We start from the raw sequence: 23,351 nt of genomic DNA, 5'->3' as shown, positions 1-23,351 counted from the left end.
TATTCTTTTATGATGAAAAATTTTACACTGACCTTTCATTATTAATCTTTATATTCGATAATATATGATTCGAGTATAATAATTCGATAATAATTCCTTTATAGTATTTTAAAATATATTTGACTTTTCATTTGATATAATTTTTTTTTTCATAGATACTAATAATTTTAATTATTTATAATTTGAAATATTTTTTTTTATTTCTTCAACAATATAATGCAATGTCCTACATAATATATGATCTTTATGATCCAAGGAGATTCGTCAATCTTAATAAGATAATTTCATTAGTTCAAAAGTTTGGTAATAAAATTTTAAAATTCGTAATAATTTTAAAATTCGTAATAATTTAATTTATGTAGTTCTGATTCCATTATACCATTATATTATATCTGATTCTAATTCCATTATATGGACATACGTTATATGTACGTAGTCAAAACAGTAGTGTTGAAGTTAATTTTAACAGATTTATGAACGATATTACATATAATCGTATTCTTCTAATAATGATTTGTGTTTGATGGACCTAGATTCAAGATCTTTGATTTTATTTAAAAGTGATTTATAACAAATGTGAATTTTCAACAGATGAAGAATGTTCTAATGTTGAATAATTCCATCATTCTTATTTTATTTTATTTATTCTGAAAGTATACATTTATGTGATAAGTAGATATTTAGTTATCTTACTTTGTAATATGTAATATTACTAGCTTTTTTAGTGAAAAGAAAAGAGTTCAGAAAAATAAGAAGTTTCAAAGTACGAAATTAGTTAAAAAAAATATAATTTTGTTGATCTGATCACTTCAATAGATTTTTATTTATTTAATAGAGATGTGAGGGTTTAAATGTTCCTCATCAAAACTTTGGATTTAAGATATTAATACTAAGTAAATAATCCTAGAGATATTATAATAAGCATCTTTCGCGTATTTGTATTTTATTTTGGAGCATTCGAATTGGTCGAATTATATTTTATTCCTTTCATTTTATTTTTCAAAATGAAATCCAAAAATGATTTTCAAGTTGATACATATTTATTCCTAAGTATCAGTAAGTCAATTGATACTTCTTATCTTATCAAATATAATAATTTTAAGTATCTAATAGAAATAATTTTTATTTATAGTACATATATTCATTATTTATAACTTCAAATCAATTTTCTAATTTTTTCATATATTGTATAGATGAGAGGGATCGTATAACCCTATTTATACGATAAATTTTATTATTATTGTTTATTATTAATTGTTTCAAAATAATCTTCGATATATGCAAATAAGTGTCTTGTCGATATATGTATGCTTCGATATTGTATATGCTTCGTTTATTATTAATTGATTCGATATATGCTTAAATAATGTTTAGCATAGTATAATATTTAAATCCTTTTTTTTATAACTAATTAATTGCTCTTATAAATTGTTAATAATAGCATACATCACTGTCTGTGATATAATTTAATTCATAATTGAAATTTTTAACTTTATCTGACAACTTTCTGCTTGAGTTTCTTAAAAAACATGTTTTTTTTTTTTATTGAAAATAAAATAATAGATCAAAACAATAAATTAATTTGAATCTATGTATTTATGTTGATGATTTAAAGTTTAGTATACATACATGTAGAATGTACATACATATGTCATAAGTGATTTTAAAAAGAGAACACTAGTCATAAATCGTGATGTTATCTAATTTACGATTCTTCATTTGGGTACTATTTCCATTATCAGTTTTGTTTTTATTTTTATTTTTTTTAAATACTTCCCAGATTAGTATTCGTCTACGGGATTTACGGTTTTACTTTGATTATCAATTTTTTATTTCGGAATTACCGAACTCAATAACACATTTTCTATGAAATGGTTAAAACGAGTTGGTTTGATATATTGTCGATACATACAGATAGTTAAATTGTCAGTTAAATGCATTCAATGAAAATTATTTATTTTTTTATTCTGGATAACATGTTCGCATTCATGTTATTTAAATTTCCGTTACAATATCGATTATCGCGATGTACTTGAACGAAAGTGACATGATTTTTCATTTTTATATTTCTTCGAAGTAAATTTATTTTTCTTTTTATTTTTACCGTAGGTTTGCATAACGTTTTGTTAGTGAATCGAAGTTCATTTATGAACTTCGATTCGTATGTTCGATTCGTTCATTTATGAACTTCGAAGTTCGGGGACAAGTAGGAGATGGTGTAGAATATTATAGTCACAGATTTTGTCAAATGATTATATTCTTTAATTAGCAGTATAAATTAGTATAAACGAGATTAATGTACAAGTTTGTATTACAAGTTACTAGTCTCGAAGTGCTAGTTAGGCAGTTTAATCACAAGTGCCTTGTGAGACTCTGTTTGATCGCAAGTAACTATGTAGTAATCACAAGTTACTAGTGAGGCAGTTTAATCACAAGACTGTTTGATCGCAAGTGAGGTTCAATAGATCTAACATGAGCATTTATACACAAAAGAATGATAAGTTTTAACCAATCACAGAATGTTGGTAAATAACAAAGTGATTAAGATACAGAGCAACATCCGTGTGTAAGACAGTTTTAATATTTGATTTATGTATCCTTTGAGAGTATCGAGACATTATTGAGTAGAAACACAATTTATCATAGAGATAAATGGTGATAATAATATATAAGGTTAAAGGGTATTATACATAAGTATATACATAGGTTGTAAGATCGTACCACATAACAATATAATACTATGATTACTAACCAAATAAAATAAAATTGTAAAATAGAAGATGATCAGTAGATCAGTAGCTATTAAAATATGTAGATATAAGATTTATTGTGAACATAATTTCGTAATAATAAAAAGCATTTAAAAATCAAACCAAATAATATATATTCAAGAATATGTTTATGTATAATGTGTTGAAAACATAATAAATCATTGTATTTACTGTGCATAAAAGGTTTTTTTTTTTAATTTTGTCCCTGTAATTTAGATTTAGGTACATACATATATATTTTCGAATTTTTATGTTATGCATTTCAAAGCAGCAAAATCGTAAACTTTGTTTGTTTTTAACAATACGGATAATCGTGGTTCTATTGTACATACATATTACTTACTTATCAATACATTGGTAATTAAATCGGTGATAGTCAGCAACTCGAAACAATATCACTTGTACTATTCCATATTTTTCACTTCTCATATTCAACAATTAGCAATGTTTTATATATGTACGAAACATGAAAATATAGGTCTGATGCATGGATCTTATCTCAAAGCTACGAATTGAATTGCTCCCGTGAAATATGAGCGATCAGGCTCGACGGCTGCAGTTTTTGACGGATTAGTGTATATATGTGGAGGCACCGAGGAGTATCCCAATGATTCTTCGATGTGTTTTCAATGTTACCAGCCAACATTAAATATTTATTTACATACTTACATACAAAGAATCTTTCGAAATTATATACTCAAAAGAAAGAAAATCAAGCCCACTAAAAGCTAACAAATAAAAAGTAAAAAAAAAACATTGTTTTTTTTACGAAGAATTTGAAAATTCTTATGATAGAGTTTTTTATTTACGATTTAATTATTATTCTTCCATAAAAATAAATACATAGAATGACCGTATATTTAAAGTAAATGATATAATAAATAAGTAGTTTGGGACGATTCAGACTTACCCATCAGCTGTCGTCATATCGCTTTGGACTTGCTCGATGTAATTATTAAAATTAATTTATTAAAAGTACCATAATGATCGTAAAGCAATACCACTTGCTTGGTAATTATACAATTTCAATTCTATGCAAAGTACTTCAAATCGCCGAGTGTTATTAGCATAAGATGAAATGTACAATAAAACAAAAATAAAAAATTATATATATATATTTTTTTTATATGTGTATAATATTTAATAATATAAATATAAAATAATGATTTTAAACTGATTTTATTATTATTTTAAGAATTTTTTATTTATTTCAAGAATTTAAGAATTTTTGTGTTTGTTTTTAATAATACGGATAATCGTGGTTCTATTGTACATACATATTACTTACTTATCAATACATTGGTAATTAAATCGGTGATAGTCAGCAACTCGAAACAATATCACTTGTACTATTCCATATTTTTCACTTCTCATATTCAACAATTAGCAATGTTTTATATATGTACGAAACATGAAAATATAGGTCTGGTGCATGGATCTTATCTCAAAGCTACGAACTGAATTGCTCCCGATGAAATATAAGCGATCAGGCTCGACGGCTGCAGTTTTTGACGGATTAGTGCATGCATGTGGAGGCACCGAGGAGTAGTTACGAAATCCATCAGAAGCGTGGAACACACAATAAATAACAATAAGCACAATACATCAATTTGAAATTCAAATATTTTACTTTATTAAGGACATATTGTTACAATAAATATTACATCAATTTTGAGATTAAATTATTTATTTTAAACATTTAGTAAATTTCACAAATAAACTTGTTTAATTTTTGATAATTTTTTTTTTTTTTTTTAGATAATTTGAAACATTCAATTAAATTAAATCTAAAGAATGTAGTATTTCAGGGCTACCCTTTCTTGTTACATTTCACAATTTTCTCAACATTCCAAATATACCACCAAGAGGCCAAATGTAACATTACGATTATACAAGTTAAACGTTAAACAAAAATTGCAATGTGTTTATTTTTTATTCTTTCGCTTATTTTCACGATGCTTGTTCGACTTCTTTTTGACAATCCGAAGCCGCTGATCGCCCGATATGATGTTTATAGTCGGTGTTACAACCTTGGGAGGAGTAGGCAGCTCGTCCAACGGGATTTGAGGCGGGGGGCTCACGGAATTGGCTTTTTCCGGAGATATCGGACCGTTGGCAGTCGACGACGAAGAACATTCGATCACCATCGGCGGAGAATTAATGCTGCTCGCATTGTCGAAGTCCAGAGCGTCGAGACAAGTCATACACTGCCAGGCAGATTCTGCATTGGTCTCGATTATAATTGGAATGTGACACTCCTAGAAAAGTCAAAGGTTGAGTTTCTTTTGTCATGAGATTTAATCAGATGTTTTTACATATATACATACCTGGTGATAGAGTTTATGGCAGAAATCACATTCTACGAGTTTGTTGCCTGCTTGTGTGGCTAGATGGCGACAGACAGCACAGGTGAGCTCCAATTCCAGCAACTCCAGGGAAATCTCATCACAATCACGTTCACGTTCACGTTCCCTTTCACGTTCTCGCTCCCGTTCCCTTTCCATTTCCCGATCCATTTCCTTATCTTTCTCCTTTTCGCGTTCCTTTTCCTTCTCTCGCCCTATATCCAAATATTTCTTCGGCAAGACGTTGGCCATGGTGCGCGATGGGTCAACTTTAGCGATCAGCTCATCTAAAGCTGAACGCAATTTGTCGGTAGAATCGCTGCTCGAAGAGTGCAGCAATCGCAGAGCTTCGCAGATGTTGGGGTCCAGCTTTAGAGCACACATCGTGACGTCGTAGACTGACAAGCTGTGACTGACGAAAAACCGATAGTGAAAAAATTCTGTGTTGCTAGCCGATAAAATATTAACTGAAGGCCAAAGGTTGTCAGATTTAATCAATACTTCATTGGGATATGGGTGTATAATGGTCGACTACTGCATGACTTGTACAAAAACCAACTGTTGCTCTTTATTGCGAATCATTACTAGACACGATGTCAATAAATCTCACTGCTATTTTATTTAAGACACAACAAAGCAACAGGTGTTTTTCTACAAAATATATTATTTATTTATGAGAATACATGGGGAAGACGGCGGAAGCCGATAGGTCCACGGGGCCTAATCGCTTAGTATAGATAATGAGATAAAACACTAATTACTCATAACATTAATATGGTAAAAGACAAAAAAAGTAAACACTATAAAGGATATGACTAGAGATGATAAAAAATCTGTATAATGGAACATCTGGCAGCCGAAAAGTCCATCATACTAACGATAACTATCATACTAACGAGAACTCGAGTGCCAAAAATTGTGTATTTGTACATATTCGCTTTTATAAAAACTGTATTTAAAATACAGTTTTTTTTACATAAAACTGTATTTTTTAATTGAGAATGGGGCCGTCCACACATAAGATAACGATATTGAAAATAATTTATTACTTTGGATGAAAAAATAAACTCTTTATATCCACGATTTCAAATTCCGAGATCGACATATTTGCCACTTGCATTTCGAACAAACGACAATAACTAATATCCAACTCAAATACAAATTGGACATTTAAAGTACTGCCACTACACGAAAACGTTTAGATTCATTCAAGTTGTAGGAATATAGCACAACTTGTACTATACGAAACTAGGTCGATGATATCACCTATTTTCCTCATCGAACTTAAGCTGTACAAATGACATCCTGCTAACACGAAAGTCATCCTTGGCCGAACTAGGGCAAAGGCACCATAAACTCGCTCCAGATACGCAATTACGAGTACACTGGAACCCCCAAGGAGCCAACTAACAACGCATCAAACATAGCACACAAAGGAAGACCTTGGACCCTTTAGGAATCTTCCAGAACATGATCTCCCAAAAGAAAATTTTTGCCATGAAAACGCGAATACGGAATATTTGGCACTCGAGTTCTCGTTAGTAAGATAGTTATCGTTAGTATGATGGATTTTTTGGCTGCCAGATGTTCCGTTATAGAGAGTGACTTTTGGGCGAGCGTTTTGTAACCAATAATCACCGAACCGTATTAATCGAGCAATAAAGATCCTCTTCAAAACCCAACTGAGTTTTCATAGACCGGGAAACGGTCGAAACCTATCACCCGCCCTATAAAGTGTTGCATGTGTCAATGGTATTGTTGCGTAGAGATGGGTGGATGATCCACATTAAAGGCCAAAATCACTTCACAGCATTTATTGGGTGATCCAAGGATATCCACGCACTGCCAGTACAGCCAGTCCGTCCAGAATGCCTTCATATGGCCTAAGTACCTGCACATAAAAGGCAGGTCGCTCACTGCATCTTCCTCGATGCGTTTGTTTACTTATTGTTATATAGTCATGTACTAGATATGCAGTCCCACGTTTTCGCGCTGTCACCTCTGAGAACTCTAGCGGGAAGTGACCGAATGCCGTTACCGACCACTTAGTCCATTCGGGGGTAAAACAGTCTTGTGATTAAACTGCCTGACTAGTAACTTGTGATTACTACATAGTTACTTGCGATCAAACAGTCTCACAAGGCACTTGTGATTAAATTGCGTAACTAGCACTTCGAGACTAGTAACTTGTAATACAATCTTGTACATTAATCTCGTTTATATTTACTGGTAATTAAAGAATATAATCATTTGACAAAATCTGTGACTATAATATTCTACACCATCTCCTACTTGTCACCGTAACATAAAAATTGGTGGCAGCGGGTGCGGATATAGCTGAACAACTGGACATCACTACTAAAACGAAGGAACAACCGTTGTATAGACAACTTCGAAGTGGACCAGGTGGATTTTCATCCTTTCGAATCTAGCGAAAAATCCAACTACCAGAATCTTCTAAGCGGAGACTTCTGGCGTCTAACTGGACAACTGACAAGAAAGCAGACAGTGTGCAGAGCCAATTCACAGTATGCAGAGAGAGCAGATCTACCATAGAATCTTCAAAGGAAACGGTGCAACCTCTGAGGACATCGCAAGTCCGTGACGCAGAACTAGCAGCACGTACGAATACAACTCGAGATCCAAGCAGATCCAGCACTATGTGTATATCATCATCCAGTTTCATCAACAAAAAGGAGAAAGAGCTCAAAAACCTATGAACGATAGCTGCAGGAGCTGTAATGTGTGTATATGTATGGGTGACCAGTGGCTGTGTGTGTGTGTGTCGTCGTCTCTCGTTCAGCTCGCTCTGGAGCACGTGCTGGAACAGGGCGGGGTGGGGAATTAGACACGTCAAGTCGGTTTTATCCTCGTTTATTAAGGAGTAGACGGCGAGCCGGGGAGTTTCTCGGCGCCTGTGCCCCTTTATGGCGGGAGCTGTGGATGAGTACACTGGCTGGTCAGGCAAGGTAGACCAGCCACGCCAAGACCGTCTCGGCCGGCGGATGGCGGGCGTCTCGTTTGACAGATGAGCGCGCCTCGTAAAATGAGTGCGCGCCCGTAAGAGCCCAAAACACGACCATGTGGGTTTTTTGGCTCGGACATACTCCCCGGGGTTGGAATATTAACAAATATTTCAAGAATCAACATAAACAATTCAAATGATACAGATAAGAGGTCTTTGCAATCATTTGCAAAGCTAATATGTTGAGCTCCGAGCAGTGGTAACAAACATCAACATTTTTGTCTATTTTAGTGGTAAAATAAAGTAGGGCACCGCTTACACGGCAGGCCATCATAAAGCTAATAGAAAAGAAATAGCCTTCAAACATATATGAAGCTGTAAAATAAGAATACAATATTAAACATTGAGTGCATAGCAGAGATTGGCTTATTAAACTAGGACAAAATTCATTAAACAATGAATCACTAATACCGCGCTAACTAGCCGGGGTGGTATGAATTCACCATCACAAACACAAAACAAAATTAAAGGATAAAGCGTCAATTAGCGCACCACAACCAAACCACTACTACACCGGCAATGGCATTTTTGTCATAAGTTTTACCATCACCACAGAACAAAACACAAACACAAAATTATATGGGGGCGGGAGAACAGTGAGTGCACCCAGGCCTAGTCGGCTGGTCAGGGGGCCAACGAGCGTCTCGCCAGCTGCCCTGTCGGTGATGCCCCTCTGAGTGCACAGGGTGATAATTCGTGCGAAGCCGTCGTGCCCAGGAAGCACCAACGTGACTCGCCCCATGTTCTCCATGCCGCACGATCGGCAGTCGAGCTACTCGTTGGGCTGCCTTCCTGGTGTTGCTGTTGAAGGAGTGTGCCGCACTCCTCCAGTGACCATCTCTGCCCGCTGCTGCAGATGCTGGTGCGGCAGCGCCCGTGCTGCGGGCTGATTGAGCAGATCCTCCCGCTGTTGAGCAACCAGTGGTTCGCCAGCTAGGAATTGACCAGGAGTTTTTGGAGCTGGGTTGGGAAGGTCGGATGAAATGAGGAACAACGGGTGCGGGTTTACCGCGGCTTCTTTTAGAAGCGGGTTCCCTAGGCTTTGGCAACGGAACTCTTCGGTCCGCCGACGGATCACGAGAAGCTTTTTGATGGCAGTTCCCGGAGCGGTTGGTTGTTGGGACTGAGCCCAGTTCCCCACTAACAACCCAGCCGAACGAAGTGTTCAACAGGTGAATGGTAGAGCCCCGTTCGCTGGCGAGTGAGGGAGGAATGGAAATATTCCTCCTACCGTCTTTAAGGGACTGATGGAATGCCAAGCATCCGAGGACCATGTCGACTGCCCCCGGCGAATCAAATGTGGGGTCAGCCAGGTAAATACGCTGGGGCAACCCCAGCCGTAATTCCGACAGGTCTCTGGATGGAGCATTGTTCGTGATCTTAGGGATCACTAAAAACTCCATCTCCTTTATTTTGGCATGGCTCCTCGACCCCCGAGGAGCAACGTGCAAGACTACGCCCTGGGAGATTGGCGTTTCCTTACAGCCTATCCCGACCATGCTTGCATTCAATGCATGCGGTTGGACGTTCAACCGCTGACGCAGGTCATTGAAGATGATGTTCATCTCTGACCCACTGTCGAGCAGTGCTCGACACTTATGCCAACGCCCATCGCCTCCACGGGCAGACAGCACCACTGTGGATAACAGAACGGTGCGAGGGGCTGTTGCTGCCCTGACGGTTGAATGCAGGGAATGAAGGCTAGGCGCGTGTGGCGCTTCGTTAGCGAAGCTTGCTTCCCTTGGGGCAGGAGCAGCGTTGAGGTACTTAGAAGTCCGAGTAAACTCGGCGTGCAGAAGTATGTGGTGTGGGTTGCGACAGTGGGAGCAACGAGTTTGGCTCTTGCATGCTGTCGTATTGTGGCCAGGACGCAGACAGTTCATGCAGAGGTTTACCCTTTTGACCAGGCTGATTCGCTCTGGTAGGGCCAGCTTCCGGAACGATGAGCATGAGTGGAGCAAGTGGTCACCCCGACACTTAGGGCAGGGAGCTACCTTGACTCTCGCGTGGTGAACGAAAGCCTCTGGATGGCCTCACCGTTCATTTGCACCTGGCACTGAAACTTGAGGAAACTCAGAAATTTTTCGAAGGTCCAGTCCTCGTACTTGACCGACTGCATGTCCCATTGCCGGGCCGTGTACCGGTCTAGCTTGGACGACAGGGAAGTCACGAGGACGTCGTCCCATTTGTCGACGGGGATGCCCATGGAACCGAGGGTGCGGATATGCATGGTGATGTCATCCACCAGCCGCCGCAACCCTTGACCGACGTGACGGCCCACAGGCTCAGCGTTGAGCAATGCTTGCACGTGTCTCGGGACCAACAACCTCTTGTTGTTGTACCGGTTCTCGAGAATGGACCAAGCGGTGGTGAAGGCCCCTTCCGCACAGTCGAGGCCGCGGATAATGTTGCGGGCCTCACCGGTAAGACTGGCAGTAAGATATTGGAAGCGGACTGAATCCACCTTACTGCCGTCTATTGCGGCTTGGAAGCGTTGGGAGAACTGGGGCCAATCTTCGAGCTTCCCATCGAATGTTGGCAGTTCCAGTGCCGGGAGACGAATGGGTTGGTCCACTGGGGGAGTAGCGAGTTGGTCAACAGTGCGACGGACGGTTTGATCGACCGGGAGAAGGTCACTTGGGGGGGAGGTTCCTCCCGACAAGGTGATGCGCTTTGCGGCATCTAGTTTGTCCAGCACTGCATCTGTATATGCCAAATAGGCGTCCTCAAAATCGTCCCATGTTCGCACGGAATCCTCCGCCTCTGTGGGCTCCAACGCTTCTAACTCGGACTGCGTGTCCAGAAAATCGAGACGCAGTTGGCGCGCCTCCTCGAGCTTATATTCGAGTCGGGCCACGCTCAGCGGTAATTGCTCGACCAGATTCGCGTTTCTCGTCAGCATTCCCCGAAGGGCGCCACGACGACTTCGCAATTGAGTCGCCATGACTCCGAGAAACTGTAAGGGGTGAAACGAGAAGAGAGGGGGGGGGCACGCCGTGATGCCGAAGGCCAAACGAAAATGGCGGGAGTTTAAACAAAGAGAAGCGGGATCACAAAATGGCGGGAGCCCGAACAAAGGGATAACGGGAGAGGCAAAATGGCTGACGACCAACCTGGTGCTCTGACGACAGAATCCAGCGCTGAGATCATCCCGATTCGAAGGACCATGAACGATAGCTGCAGGAGCTGTAATGTGTGTAGATGTATGGATGACCAATGGCTGTGTGTGTGTGTCGTCGTCTGTGTGTGTTCAGCTCGCTCTGGAGCACGTGCTGAAACAGGGCGGGGTGGGGAATTAGACACGTCAAGTCGGTTTTATCCTCGTTTATTAAGGAGTAGATGGCGAGCCGGGGAGTTTCTCGGCACCTGTGTCCCTTTATGGCGGGGGCTGTGGATGAGGTCAGGCAAGATGAGGATGAGGTCAGGCTGGTCAGGCAAGGTAGACCAGCCACGCCAAGACCGTCTCGGCTGGCGGATGGCGGGCGTTTGATTTTGACAGATGAGCGCGCCTCGTAAAATGAGTGCGCGCCCGTAAGAGCCCAAAACACGGCCATGTGGGTTTTTTGGCTCGGACATCCTATTTACAATTGAATATATATTATAATATATAGATGACATATAGAAAATGTTTTACAATGTAACAAAGATAAACAAATAATGTTAGCGACGATTTATTTATGTAGATGAGATGTAACAAGTTCATTATAAAATGACGAATTCACTTGTAGATACCGTCCATATTAAAGATGAAGCCGATGGCATAATCATCGCTCTTGTACAAACATGCAGAATGAATCTCTGGCAGCGTCCCATTGGCTCCGAAGCTGAGAAACGAAAACGACCTTCTTTTTTACATATAATTACTATTGTAACAAGTGAACATAAATAAAGGATCCTCTTAGTGTTAGTACACAATCAGTGTTTTCATACCTCGTACCTCTCTGCGGTACATTTAGCGCGGTGAATTAAGATTAAATTTTGATTTGATATTCGAACTGTCAAAGTGAAATGAACGCAAAAGCGATTGCCATGCGAACCTTTTTCGGATGAGCTGACAGATTCCCGCGAACTCCTCGCGAAGACCACAAACAACGGCCAGCATATCTAAGTTTCCCGTCCGTTTTTGCTTTGCCACCGGTGCCGCGTCGATAGCTCAGACACACTAACAGACATTTGTTTACGTTTTCACTTTTGACAGTTGACGTGTGTGTACTCCAAAATGCGGCATATATAATACATTAATGAGTCAGTGTACACTTTTCTTCGAAGCCGTTGATATAGCTGAACACCATCTAACTCCTCTATCATGTCCAACTTTTCTATAGAATACAAACATAACCCCGTGGGTTCCACATCAGATGACGGTTTATCCATAAAGCTTTTTGCCGGGATGGATTTCATTGTATGCTGGTCTAACAAATTCAAGGTGGATCGTTTCCAAGTGATTTCAATACTATTTTCATAGTATAGTGGATGTGGTGGAGGCAGTTATCATATATAATGCAATTGTCCGACCACATTTTATGTTGTGGCGGCTCGCTGATACGACATGGTCGAGTTTGGTTGCCTTCCTGCGAGTGGGGACCAACCCGGCTGGGTTCGGAGTGCTGCTACTCACTCTGTCTTCAGCTGTCATATAATAAACACGTGCATTAACATGCCAGTCGTCTCATTCGTTCATCCTCCATACTGGTGACCCCCGACATCGAGCCACGCAGCCTCGATCAATTTCAACATGCCGCTCATCCCTGCCTCGCCGAGCCAGGCGGGGGAAGCTACCCGCCGCGCCCCCATCGCCATCAACACAGCGCGTCGCGGCCCGCGGGTGACAATAAACGAGCAGACACGGCTACCTACCTACCGACGTCCAGCCACAACGTCGACGACAGGTGCTTTTAAAAAATGGGGGAGCGAATGAGACGACGATCTTGACAGCTGGATGTGGAGTCATGCGCGATCCACTACACATAGAACGGTCATCCAGCACCACAAGACATACACCACCTCAGCACCATCATCATCATCATCATCATCAAGGCCCCGTCCGTCCCCACGAGCGTCGTCACGCCGAGACGGGCGGTAGCGCTACAACACCTCCACGAGCCACAACGACTCACAGTCCAGCTCGGAGTATCATCAACCACATCGATGCCCCTGCCGCCCCCGCCGCCCCACCAACCGACATCAGCCTCGGAAGAGCGGCGCCGCCGCAGCATCGCATCGCGCGACCATCGGACCACCCACCGTCCTGCTCGCGACGTCACCGCCCTCGAATCTACCGACCATTCAGGGCGGTACACCTATGTACACAGCGGATGACCCACGTCAACATTTTTTTTTCTCCCCACGTAATAATTTTTTCTCTTTGTGTAACAATAATTTTTTTCTTTTGTAAAATTTGTTTCTTTGTAATTTTGGTATCGCTGATGCTGGGGGGGGAGTGATGTGGCGGCTCGCTGATACGACATGGTCGAGTTTGGTTGCCTTCCTGCGAGTGGGGACCAACCCGGCTGGGTTCGGAGTGCTGCTACTCACTCTGTCTTCAGCTGTCATATAATAAACACGTGCATTAACATGCCAGTCGTCTCATTCGTTCATCCTCCATAATGTGTTGTGGATCTTTTCTGTAGGCTAGGCTAAGATAGGCTACAAAAATTACAGAATAGAGCCACGAAGAGTATCTTAGATGCACATAAATACATAGGTATATTAGTATAAGATCCGTGTTAAAGTATTTAATAAATTTGATGATACTCTGAAAATATGTATATATATGTTGGTTTTTATTTATAAGTTAGATAAGAAAATGTTACCTAGGTATTTCGATAGATATTTTATTAGAGGTATGGGGGAAGGCGAGTGCAACAGTGACGGTGTTGTTTATTCTGACGAAGAGAATGCTTCCCGCAAAACGGTGACTGACCGTGCATCGCATTGGTACTGCCAGAACCCCGGCGGTCACCACAGAGGGTTACATTTACATAAATATATTAATACATTATTATTTGTGTGATTGAATATAATTAGTTATTAAGCTTGGCTATATCTTAAATAAACAAATAAAACCTTTATTGTTTCAACACTCTACAATCACACATCCTATTCAAATCTAAACTGTCAAATATCATTCTGATTGTATAGATACTCCTTTCAAAACTTGTCTACCTAAATCTTGTTTACACAAAACTGCTATTTGGAAAATATAATATAAGCATTTGAGAATAATGGTTATAATTTTTATCATCTCTTCCTCGTCCCTGTAACAAGCTACTCGCTCCACAAAATAATTTTATTTCAGAAAAGCTCGCCAGCCGCTACACACATATGAATTGTCATCGTAGTATATTCTGCTTTTTAATTTACATGTTATATTTAAGAAAGAAAATAACTGTATCATAATGCAATTTTATAGAGTTATAATTACTTAAGTATGTTTCGAAATCTTAATTCACTGAAATAAATCCCAATTTATGATTGATCGTGTAAATATAATATGACTCGGAATTCCCAAACATAGGCTATTTTTTTTTTTTTTTTGATGCTTGACCATTTCTTGTCCACCTTGATTTTTCGGTTTTAAATTGAAATAAGAGTCAGGTAATTGGGTTTAAATACGGGCCACTCAAGCAACAGAATAGCATTTATTCATATAAAAGCATTAAAACATAATTTTAATAACATTTAAAACAATCGTAACAAAAAATATATATTCATTAATGTAAAACACAAAAAAGACACATGAAATAAGTGATTTCAACATTGAATCATTGAAGAATCACCAAATAAAAAAAAATCAGATATCTCCATTCTTCGGTGAATTCTTTTCATGAGTTTTAAGACACAATATCGATAATGGACTTTTCGCAAGAGAATAGGTAAAAGACAATGATTAGAACTATTAAATTATTTTAATTAAAAGAGATAAACTTTATATGGTGAGTGATTAGCTGATTAATATTTAAGTCATATATGTAATTATGAGAATAACAGAATTACACATCTTAAGAAAAATTGCTTTTAACAATATAAATAAGTAATAAAGGTAAAACATTATAAACAAACAATATATGTAAAACATTAATTATTTAGAAAAGTTAAAAACATATATACATAATTTAAAAAATAGGAAGATATGTACATACATATATACAAAAAAAATTATGTATCAATTTTAAGTTCTGGTAGAACAATGTGAAAACAAGGTTATAATCTAATCGTGATATTTTAGTCAGTTTGGAACTATAAATAAACAATATTTTTATGGAAAACAAAAGTTTAAACCAGTCTAAGTATTTTCTGCATACCTCTGAACTATTAAATATAATAAAGTTTATTTCAGCTTCATGAGATGGGATGAGTTGGAAATAATTATATTTTTAAATAATCTATATAATATCTGTCTATCCACTATTAAAACTCCAATCATAGATCCATCTCCAAATCCTTAACAACATTACTGAGAGCTAAGCGTTCGGCATGAGAATCGGCAGTCACTATATATTTTGGATTTATGTTCCCCAGAAATCTTTCAAAAGAGCTGAAAATGCTGAAAAATTCTCAAAAGTTGTTAGACTTTAGTAGTGATAACTGCTAATGGAACAGCGCTGGCTATACTTTCTGTCAGAACAAAAGTTATAGTGTGTTGTTGCAAATCACAGGATGACGTTGAGTCAATAAATATAATGTTATTATGGTTTGGTCTCTCTTCATTAGCCGAGTTGTGATTATTACAGTAAAGGGATTTTCTATAAATTTAATTTTGGCGCCTCCTATTCTCCCTATACATTGAATGTATATTTTCTGTAAGAAAAGAATTTTAAATTTATTATGTACATATGTAGCTTTATAAAATGTTCATTGTCATAATATTCATTACCTTGATCATACTAGTCATTTTTCCACCTCTTTCATATAAAAATGCAGCATGCTGTTGAACTGCCTCCACCACATCCACTACACTATGAAAATAGCATTGAAATCAGTGGAACCCAATCACGGGAATGTTTTTCGACTTGGAAACGATCCACGTTGAATTTGTTAGACCAACATACAATGAAATCCATCCCGGCAAAAAGCTTTATGGATAAACCGTCATCTGATGTGGAACCCACGGGGTTATGTTTGTATTCTTTAGACAAGTTGGACATGATAGAGGAGGGGCAGTAGATGTTAGATATGCGTTCAGCTATATCAGCGGCTTCGAAGAAAAGTGACTGACTGACTGACTGACTCCTCAATGGATTATATATGTCGCGGTATCAATGCACACACGTCAAATGTCAAATGTAAAAACGTAAACAAATGTCGTAGTAGTAACAACGTAAATTCGGATGGGAAACTTAGATATGCACACAGAACACATATATTCTTTTCAATATATGAATAATCAATATGTAAAACAACTAACGTTAAAGAAAATTGACTATTGTATCAAGTCATGTATTAAAAATACTCTTGTGTGAAGCTATAGAAGTTTTTTACAAAAAATTTGGTACGTATATAAACGAAAAGACGTTTGCTAATTTCAATGACCATCTCTTCTCCACCGATCATGGTATTTGGTTGTTCTATTTGCGACACCACACAGACCCTAAGTAAATAATGATTTCAATCAATAACTGTAGCTTGTGACATGTCTAATTGTTTCGCACAATATTTAATGCTTATCAGCTCATTCACACAGCGATAAATAAAATTTAACATTGGAAAGAGTTTAAAAATTTGAAGCCACATATTTTTTCGAATTACTTTTTTAGTTCAGAATTTAATATCACATTTATAATTGGGTTTCAAGCGTGGAGCTAGGATTCTAAACGTACATTAAATCCAAATTTCAGTTCTAAATATACTAGAACGAAAAATTTAAAAATAGCATAGTATAAGTAATATTTATCAATAAATTATGGAATTCAGCATTTTTAATCTTGACATATTCTCTAAAGCAGATTGCCTCCCTACGACGATAACTGTGATACCATGATCATGACGATAACTGTGATCTCACACTAGTTCCAGCCCAGCGCGATTTAGCCATGTCTTCACCCGATAGAGCGCATCATTGCCGCAGATCTCCACGCTTCTGAGGGATTTCGCAACCACCGTGATTGTGACATCGTCCGCAAAAGCAACGGCGCTGGCACCCTCCGGGAGCTCTACACTCAGTAGCCCGTCATACATAGCGTTCCACAGGAATGGTCCGAGGACAGAGCCCTGCGGTACACCCGACGAGAGTCGCCGCCAGGAGAGTCCAATTTGTATTTGAGTTGGATATTAGTTATTGTCGTTTTTTCGAAATGCAAGTGGCAAATATGTCGATCTCGGAATTCGAAATCGTTCCCCCCTTCCCCCTTGCTTGATCTCTGTATAATTTATATAAAATACAGTCGCCATACAAAAAGACTTACAACCTGTTGTTATTATATAATCTCCCGCCCTTTTTCCACATCACGCATCCCACGCACACTACACTAATACATAGATACCGATATTATTGACTTGGATGCTATAGACCAGTCCACTACTTCTGAATCTTCATGCATTGAATCTACTGCACGTTTACTTAGCATAAACCATAGGCGAATATAATCATATTTTGACAATATTACTGATTCTGAATGTCATCAACTTGATAGAGCATTTGCTAAAGCAATATACATATGTATCAAACTGTCCTTTATCTATTGTTAAAATATAAATACATACATAAAATTTTCAATGTTTAAGAGGATCTTGTATTACATATATTAAATGTATTTTATGCATAAATTTTGAATAAATATGATATTTGACATTCAAATAATTTTATAAAAAGTCTTATATTTAAATTAATATGACCTTTCTTTAATAATTACCTATGTACTAAAAGGTAATTGGACTATTCGTCACATTGCGGTGGTCACAAAGACAATTTTTCCATGAAAATCGCAAATACACAATTTTTGGCACTCGAGTTCTCGTTAGTATGATAGTTATCGTTAGTATGATGGACTTTTCGGCTGCCAGATGTTCCATTATACAGATTTTTTATCATCTCTAGTCATATCCTTTATAGTGTTTACTTTTTTTGTCTTTTACCATATTAATGTTATGAGTAATTAGTGTTTTATCTCATTATCTATACTAAGCGATTAGGCCCCGTGGACCTATCGGCTTCCGCCGTCTTCCCCATGTATTCTCATAAATAAATAATATATTTTGTAGAAAAACACCTGTTGCTTTGTTGTGTCTTAAATAAAATAGCAGTGAGATTTATTGACATCGTGTCTAGTAATGATTCGCAATAAAGAGCAACAGTTGGTTTTTGTACAAGTCATGCAGTAGTCGACCATTGTACACCCATATCCCAATGAAGTATTGATTAATTCTGAAAACCTTTGGCCTTCAGTTAATATTGTATCGGCTAGCAACACAGAATTTTTTCACTATCGGTTTTTCGTCAGTCACAGCTTGTCAGTCTACGACGTCACGATGTGTGCCTTAGAGCTGGACCCCACCATCTGCCAAGCTCTGCGATTGCTGCACTCTTCGAGCAGCGATTCTACCGACCAATTGCGTTCAGCTTTAGATGAGGTGAAATATTTGGACACGGGGCGAGAGAAGGAAAAGGAACGCGAAAAGGAGAAAGATACTGATCTGATACTGATCTGGTTGAGGTACTGTTTAGTTTGAGATCGTAGCAACTTGTAACATATTGCATTTTTATATTCATATTTTTATATTTTCAAATTTTTATATTAATTTCCTTATTATATAACCATAGTGTCGACTTGGAGTTGATCTGTAAAGTCACTATGGCAACTTTGTGAATAAATAAATAAATAAATATATATATGTATATATATATAGGATCCGGATGTGAAGGATTCCAAGTGAAACGCAGATTAAGTCAGAACTATGTATTTATTAACACATGCTTCGGGCTTGTTCTCCAACAAGTGACCATAACAACACGCATCCGGTCTTTCCCATGCATACCACACTCATACTTTATCCCTTGCAGTTTGACCAACCACAATTACGGCTCGTTTAAAAATCATTCCTACATTTCGGTCATTCCTGACTGTCATTCGCCCTCGGATGACATTCTGTCTTTTATATTTTTACAGCATTTCATCTCACATTCTTTTACATTTCATCTTCTACTCTATACAATATATCATCTTACATTCTTTTAAAACATTTCCTCTATCATCCTCAACAATGTTTCATCTCACATTCTTTTAAAACATTTCCTCTATCATCCTCAACAATGTTTCATCTTCCATTCCATAAAATCATCTTATATTCTTCTAAACATGCTTTCAATTGTCACAATTACAATTTACATCACAATTACAATCATCATCACAACTACATTTCAATACACTTATACATCAATCATTTTACAATTTACATAACAATTACAATTATAACAAATTAATCGTTACACATTTCACTACAAATCAATTTTTCATTTCAACACAATTCAATCTTCAATAAAGTTACACATAAATCATCACAATTAAAGTTACACATAAATCATCACAATTAAAGTTACACATAAATCATCACAATTACTATGTAAAATTATTACAAGCAATACAAAACAGAAAGGTATCACAACCTTTACAATGACAAGTTAAATTTTTACCCCGGAAACAATCACATTTTAAAACATTACTAGAATTAGCAATAAAACATTAAAATCAATACCTTTACAATGACAGGTTAAATCTTTACACCAGAAACAATCACATTTTAAAACATTACTAGAATTACATTTCAATACAGTTATCTTATATTCTTCTAAGCATGTAACCACATTAAAACATGATTCAATGTACCAAGCACTTCCCAAAAAATACTAGAATAAGCAATAAAACATTACACTTTTCAATCATCAAATTACAAGTAAGGCTTAACTAAAAACCCTCCAGGTATTTCACTTATTCTCTAATTCACAAACGCACACTTCACTTCCATCGGTGCAACTTAAATTCTATCCAATGCCCTCGGCGATTCTCTGTGACTGTCCGAGGAATCTGCCGTCACCCCACAGATATTCTGCTAGTAATTTACCATAAATGAAGTCAACACATATTGGTTCTAGCTCACTGATACATCCAGTAAGTCTTTTCTCAATCCATGGTTCTATTTTCTTTTCCATTGAATTAACATCAATCCGACTACGACTGAGCTTGAAAGTGAATACAGTGTCTTTTGGTGTTGAAATTTTGACTGGGTCCCTTAATCCTTCTTGTGATTTAGCCATATCTTTCTCTTTGTCTTTATGTTTTTCCTTTTCTTTATTCTCATCTTCAGAATTCTTCAAATGACTATAATCCTTAGATCCTTTTCCAAATTGATCATCGGGTGGTTCATCTGTATTTGAAAACGGTATGTCTCCGTAGTCCCAAAGTCTTCTTCTTTGCAATCCATCACCGTCCATACTTCCATCAGCCAGGTTCACACCTCCATCAGCCATGTTCGCATCGTCCTCTTCATCATTGGAAACAATGAGTTCTCTTTGAGCAGACATCTCTCGTGAAGCCCGTTGCTGCAAAGGTCTTTTTCTGTGCAAACCATCACTGTTCACACTTACATCAGCCAGGTTCACACCTCCATCAGCCATGTTTGCATCGTCCTAACCTCAACTGTCAAAACTCCGCGTCGTCGTCTGACCGCTTCTGGCTGTCACTGGAATGTCTTCGGGCATCCCGGACGAGCCCCCAAATATAGGATCCGGATGTGAAGGATTCCAAGTGAAACGCAGATTAAGTCAGAACTATGTATTTATTAACACATGCTTCGGGCTTGTTCTCCAACAAGTGACCATAACAACACGCATCCGGTCTTTCCCATGCATACCACACTCATACTTTATCCCTTGCAGTTTGACCAACCACAATTACGGCTCGTTTAAAAATCATTCCTACATATATATATGTAAAAACATCTGATTAAATCTCATGACAAAAGAAACTCAACCTTTGACTTTTCTAGGAGTGTCACAGTCCAATTATAAGCGGACCGATGCAGAATCTGCCTGGCTTGTATGACTTGTCTCGACGCTCTAGACTTCGACAATGCGAGCAGCATTAATTCTCCGCCGATGGTGATCGAATGTTCTTCGTCGTCGACTGCCAGCGGTCCGATATCTCCGGAAAAAGCCAATTCCGTGAGCCCCCCGCCTCAGATCCCGTTGGACGAGCTGCCTACTCCTCCCAAGGTTGTAACACCGACTATAAACATCATATCGGGCGATCAGCGGCTTCAGATTGTCAAAAAGAAGTCGAACAAACACCGTGAAAATAAGCGAAACAATACAAAATAAACACATTGCAATTTTTGTTTAACGTCTTTGCATAATCATAATGTTACATTTGGCCTCTTGGTGGTATATTCGGTATGTTGACAAAGTTGTGAAATGTAACAAGAAAGGTTGATAATGTTTCAAATTATCTAAAAAAAAAAAAAATTATCAAAAATTAAATAAGTTTATTTGTGAAATTTACTAAATGTTTAAAATAAATAATTTAATCTCAAAATTGATGTATTGTGCTCACTATTATTTATTGTAATGTTGTATCCTGAATAATATCAAATATTTTAATTTCAAAATTGATGTAATACGTATTGTAACAATATGTCCTCGATAAATTCAAATACAGGTATTCCTCGACTTACGACGGAGATACGTTCCTGAACCTCGGTCATAAGTCGAATCCGTCGTAAGTCGAGGAATATATTGCTTTTATTAATACAGTAATTCAAATGAATTCATATTTAAATTTAAAAAAAAATCTACATCATCCGTACTTATTAATTATAAATTAGACATCCTCATCACTTATCACATAAGTACAATCCATTTCTTCATCTTCAGTTTGAGATACAGTCGTATGAGTTTTTTTGAAAAATGTGTCTAATTTTGTTTGAAAATTATCCTGTATTTTTTCTCTATATATTTCTTGGTAGCATGCAAGATTTTCTTGAATCCTGCGGTTCACATTTGAAAATCTTTCAATGTCTGGTTCCATCACTTCAAACTTTTGTATTCCTTGATTAATTAAATTAAAAGCAGCAGCCATTTATTTCAATACAAATTTTTTCAGCGGTTTCGATGTCTTCGTTATCTACGTCAAATTGTAGACGTTCGCTAAATTGTACGATTAAGTTAGTAATATCCTCGATTTTTTTTTCTTTTTCGTATATGCAAAGAGAAACAGGTTCAAATCGATAATCATCATATATATAAGGACTGTAATCTCTGTGTGTGTGTGTGTGTGTGTGTGTGTGTGTGTGTGTGTGTGTGTGTGTGTGTGTGTGTGTGTGTGTGTGTGTGTGTGTGTGTGTGTGTGTGTGTGTGTGTGTGTGTGTGTGTGTGTGTGTGTGTGTGTGTGTGTGTGTGTGTGTGTGTGTGTGTGTGTGTGTGTGTGTGTGTGTGTGTGTGTGTGTGTGTGTGTGTGTGTGTGTGTGTGTGTGTGTGTGTGTGTGTGTGTGTGTGTGTGTGTGTGTGTGTGTGTGTGTGTGTGTGTGTGTGTGTGTGTGTGTGTGTGTGTGTGTGTGTGTGTGTGTGTGTGTGTGTGTGTGTGTGTGTGTGTGTGTGTGTGTGTGTGTGTGTGTGTGTGTGTGTGTGTGTGTGTGTGTGTGTGTGTGTGTGTGTGTGTGTGTGTGTGTGTGTGTGTGTGTGTGTGTGTGTGTGTGTGTGTGTGTGTGTGTGTGTGTGTGTGTGTGTGTGTGTGTGTGTGTGTGTGTGTGTGTGTGTGTGTGTGTGTGTGTGTGTGTGTGTGTGTGTGTGTGTGTGTGTGTGTGTGTGTGTGTGTGTGTGTGTGTGTGTGTGTGTGTGTGTTTCAGTTTTTCAGTTTTTCAGTTTTTCAGTTTTTTCATTTTTTTAATTTTTTCAGTTTTTTTTTTTTTTCATTTTTACAGTTTTTTCCTTTATTTTTTTTCATTTTTTCAGTTTTTTCATTTTTTTCATTTTTTTCATTTTTTCATTTTTTCAGTTTTTTCATTTTTTTTCCTTTTTTCAGTTTTTTCATTTTTTTCAGTTTTTCTGTTTTTTTTTTCATTTCTTCCGAAAGAGAATTCCCCGTTTTCATAACTCACATCCGCTTGAGATTTATCAATCAATTGATTAATGTTGAATCCTGAATAATATCAAATAATTTAATCTCAAAATTGATGTAATATGTATTGTAACAATATGTCCTCGATAAATTAAAATATTTG

At 37.6% G+C, this 23,351-nt stretch overlaps 2 protein-coding genes and 1 long non-coding RNA gene across 4 annotated transcripts in view; 1 reads left to right on the top strand and 2 right to left on the bottom strand.

Annotated features, from left to right (window-relative positions):
- Positions 1-4,367: 4,367 nt before the first annotated feature.
- LOC143922944 (integrator complex subunit 12-like) overlaps positions 4,368-23,351 on the bottom strand; it is an 86,928-nt gene continuing 67,944 nt past the window's right edge. The window contains exons 1-2 of one of the 2 annotated variants that reach the window (XM_077446374.1): positions 5,099-9,077; positions 4,368-5,029 (exon numbers count right to left, since the gene is read on the bottom strand). In XM_077446374.1, the coding sequence (XP_077302500.1) occupies positions 4,697-5,029; positions 5,099-5,500 (735 nt within the window). In that variant the 5' untranslated portion in view covers positions 5,501-9,077 and the 3' untranslated portion in view covers positions 4,368-4,696. Of the gene's footprint in view, positions 5,030-5,098; positions 9,078-23,351 lie in introns of those variants that run through there. The other variant, XM_077446375.1, reaches the window with a different exon arrangement.
- On the bottom strand, positions 7,976-11,681 carry LOC143922943 (uncharacterized). The gene is made up of 2 exons (XM_077446373.1): positions 11,508-11,681; positions 7,976-11,413 (listed from the first exon to the last, which is right to left on the bottom strand). Exon 2 carries the CDS (start codon positions 11,083-11,085, stop codon positions 10,132-10,134), a length of 954 nt encoding a protein of 317 aa, XP_077302499.1. The 5' UTR covers positions 11,086-11,413; positions 11,508-11,681; the 3' UTR covers positions 7,976-10,131.
- On the top strand, positions 18,574-21,583 carry LOC143922526 (uncharacterized). Its single transcript, XR_013261585.1, has 2 exons — positions 18,574-18,793; positions 21,123-21,583. It is a non-coding gene; the product is annotated as an uncharacterized LOC143922526 (long non-coding RNA).

The sequence above is a fragment of the Arctopsyche grandis genome, chromosome 2 (assembly GCF_051622035.1).
Source record: "Arctopsyche grandis isolate Sample6627 chromosome 2, ASM5162203v2, whole genome shotgun sequence".
Classification (NCBI taxonomy): domain Eukaryota; kingdom Metazoa; phylum Arthropoda; class Insecta; order Trichoptera; family Hydropsychidae; genus Arctopsyche; species Arctopsyche grandis.
This window is presented reverse-complemented; position numbering and strand designations above follow the sequence as displayed.

Coding starts and splice junctions, on each gene's coding strand:
- LOC143922943 (XM_077446373.1), bottom strand. CDS start 11,085: ATGGCGACTCAATTGCGAAGTCGTCGTGGCGCCCTTCGGGGAATGCTG.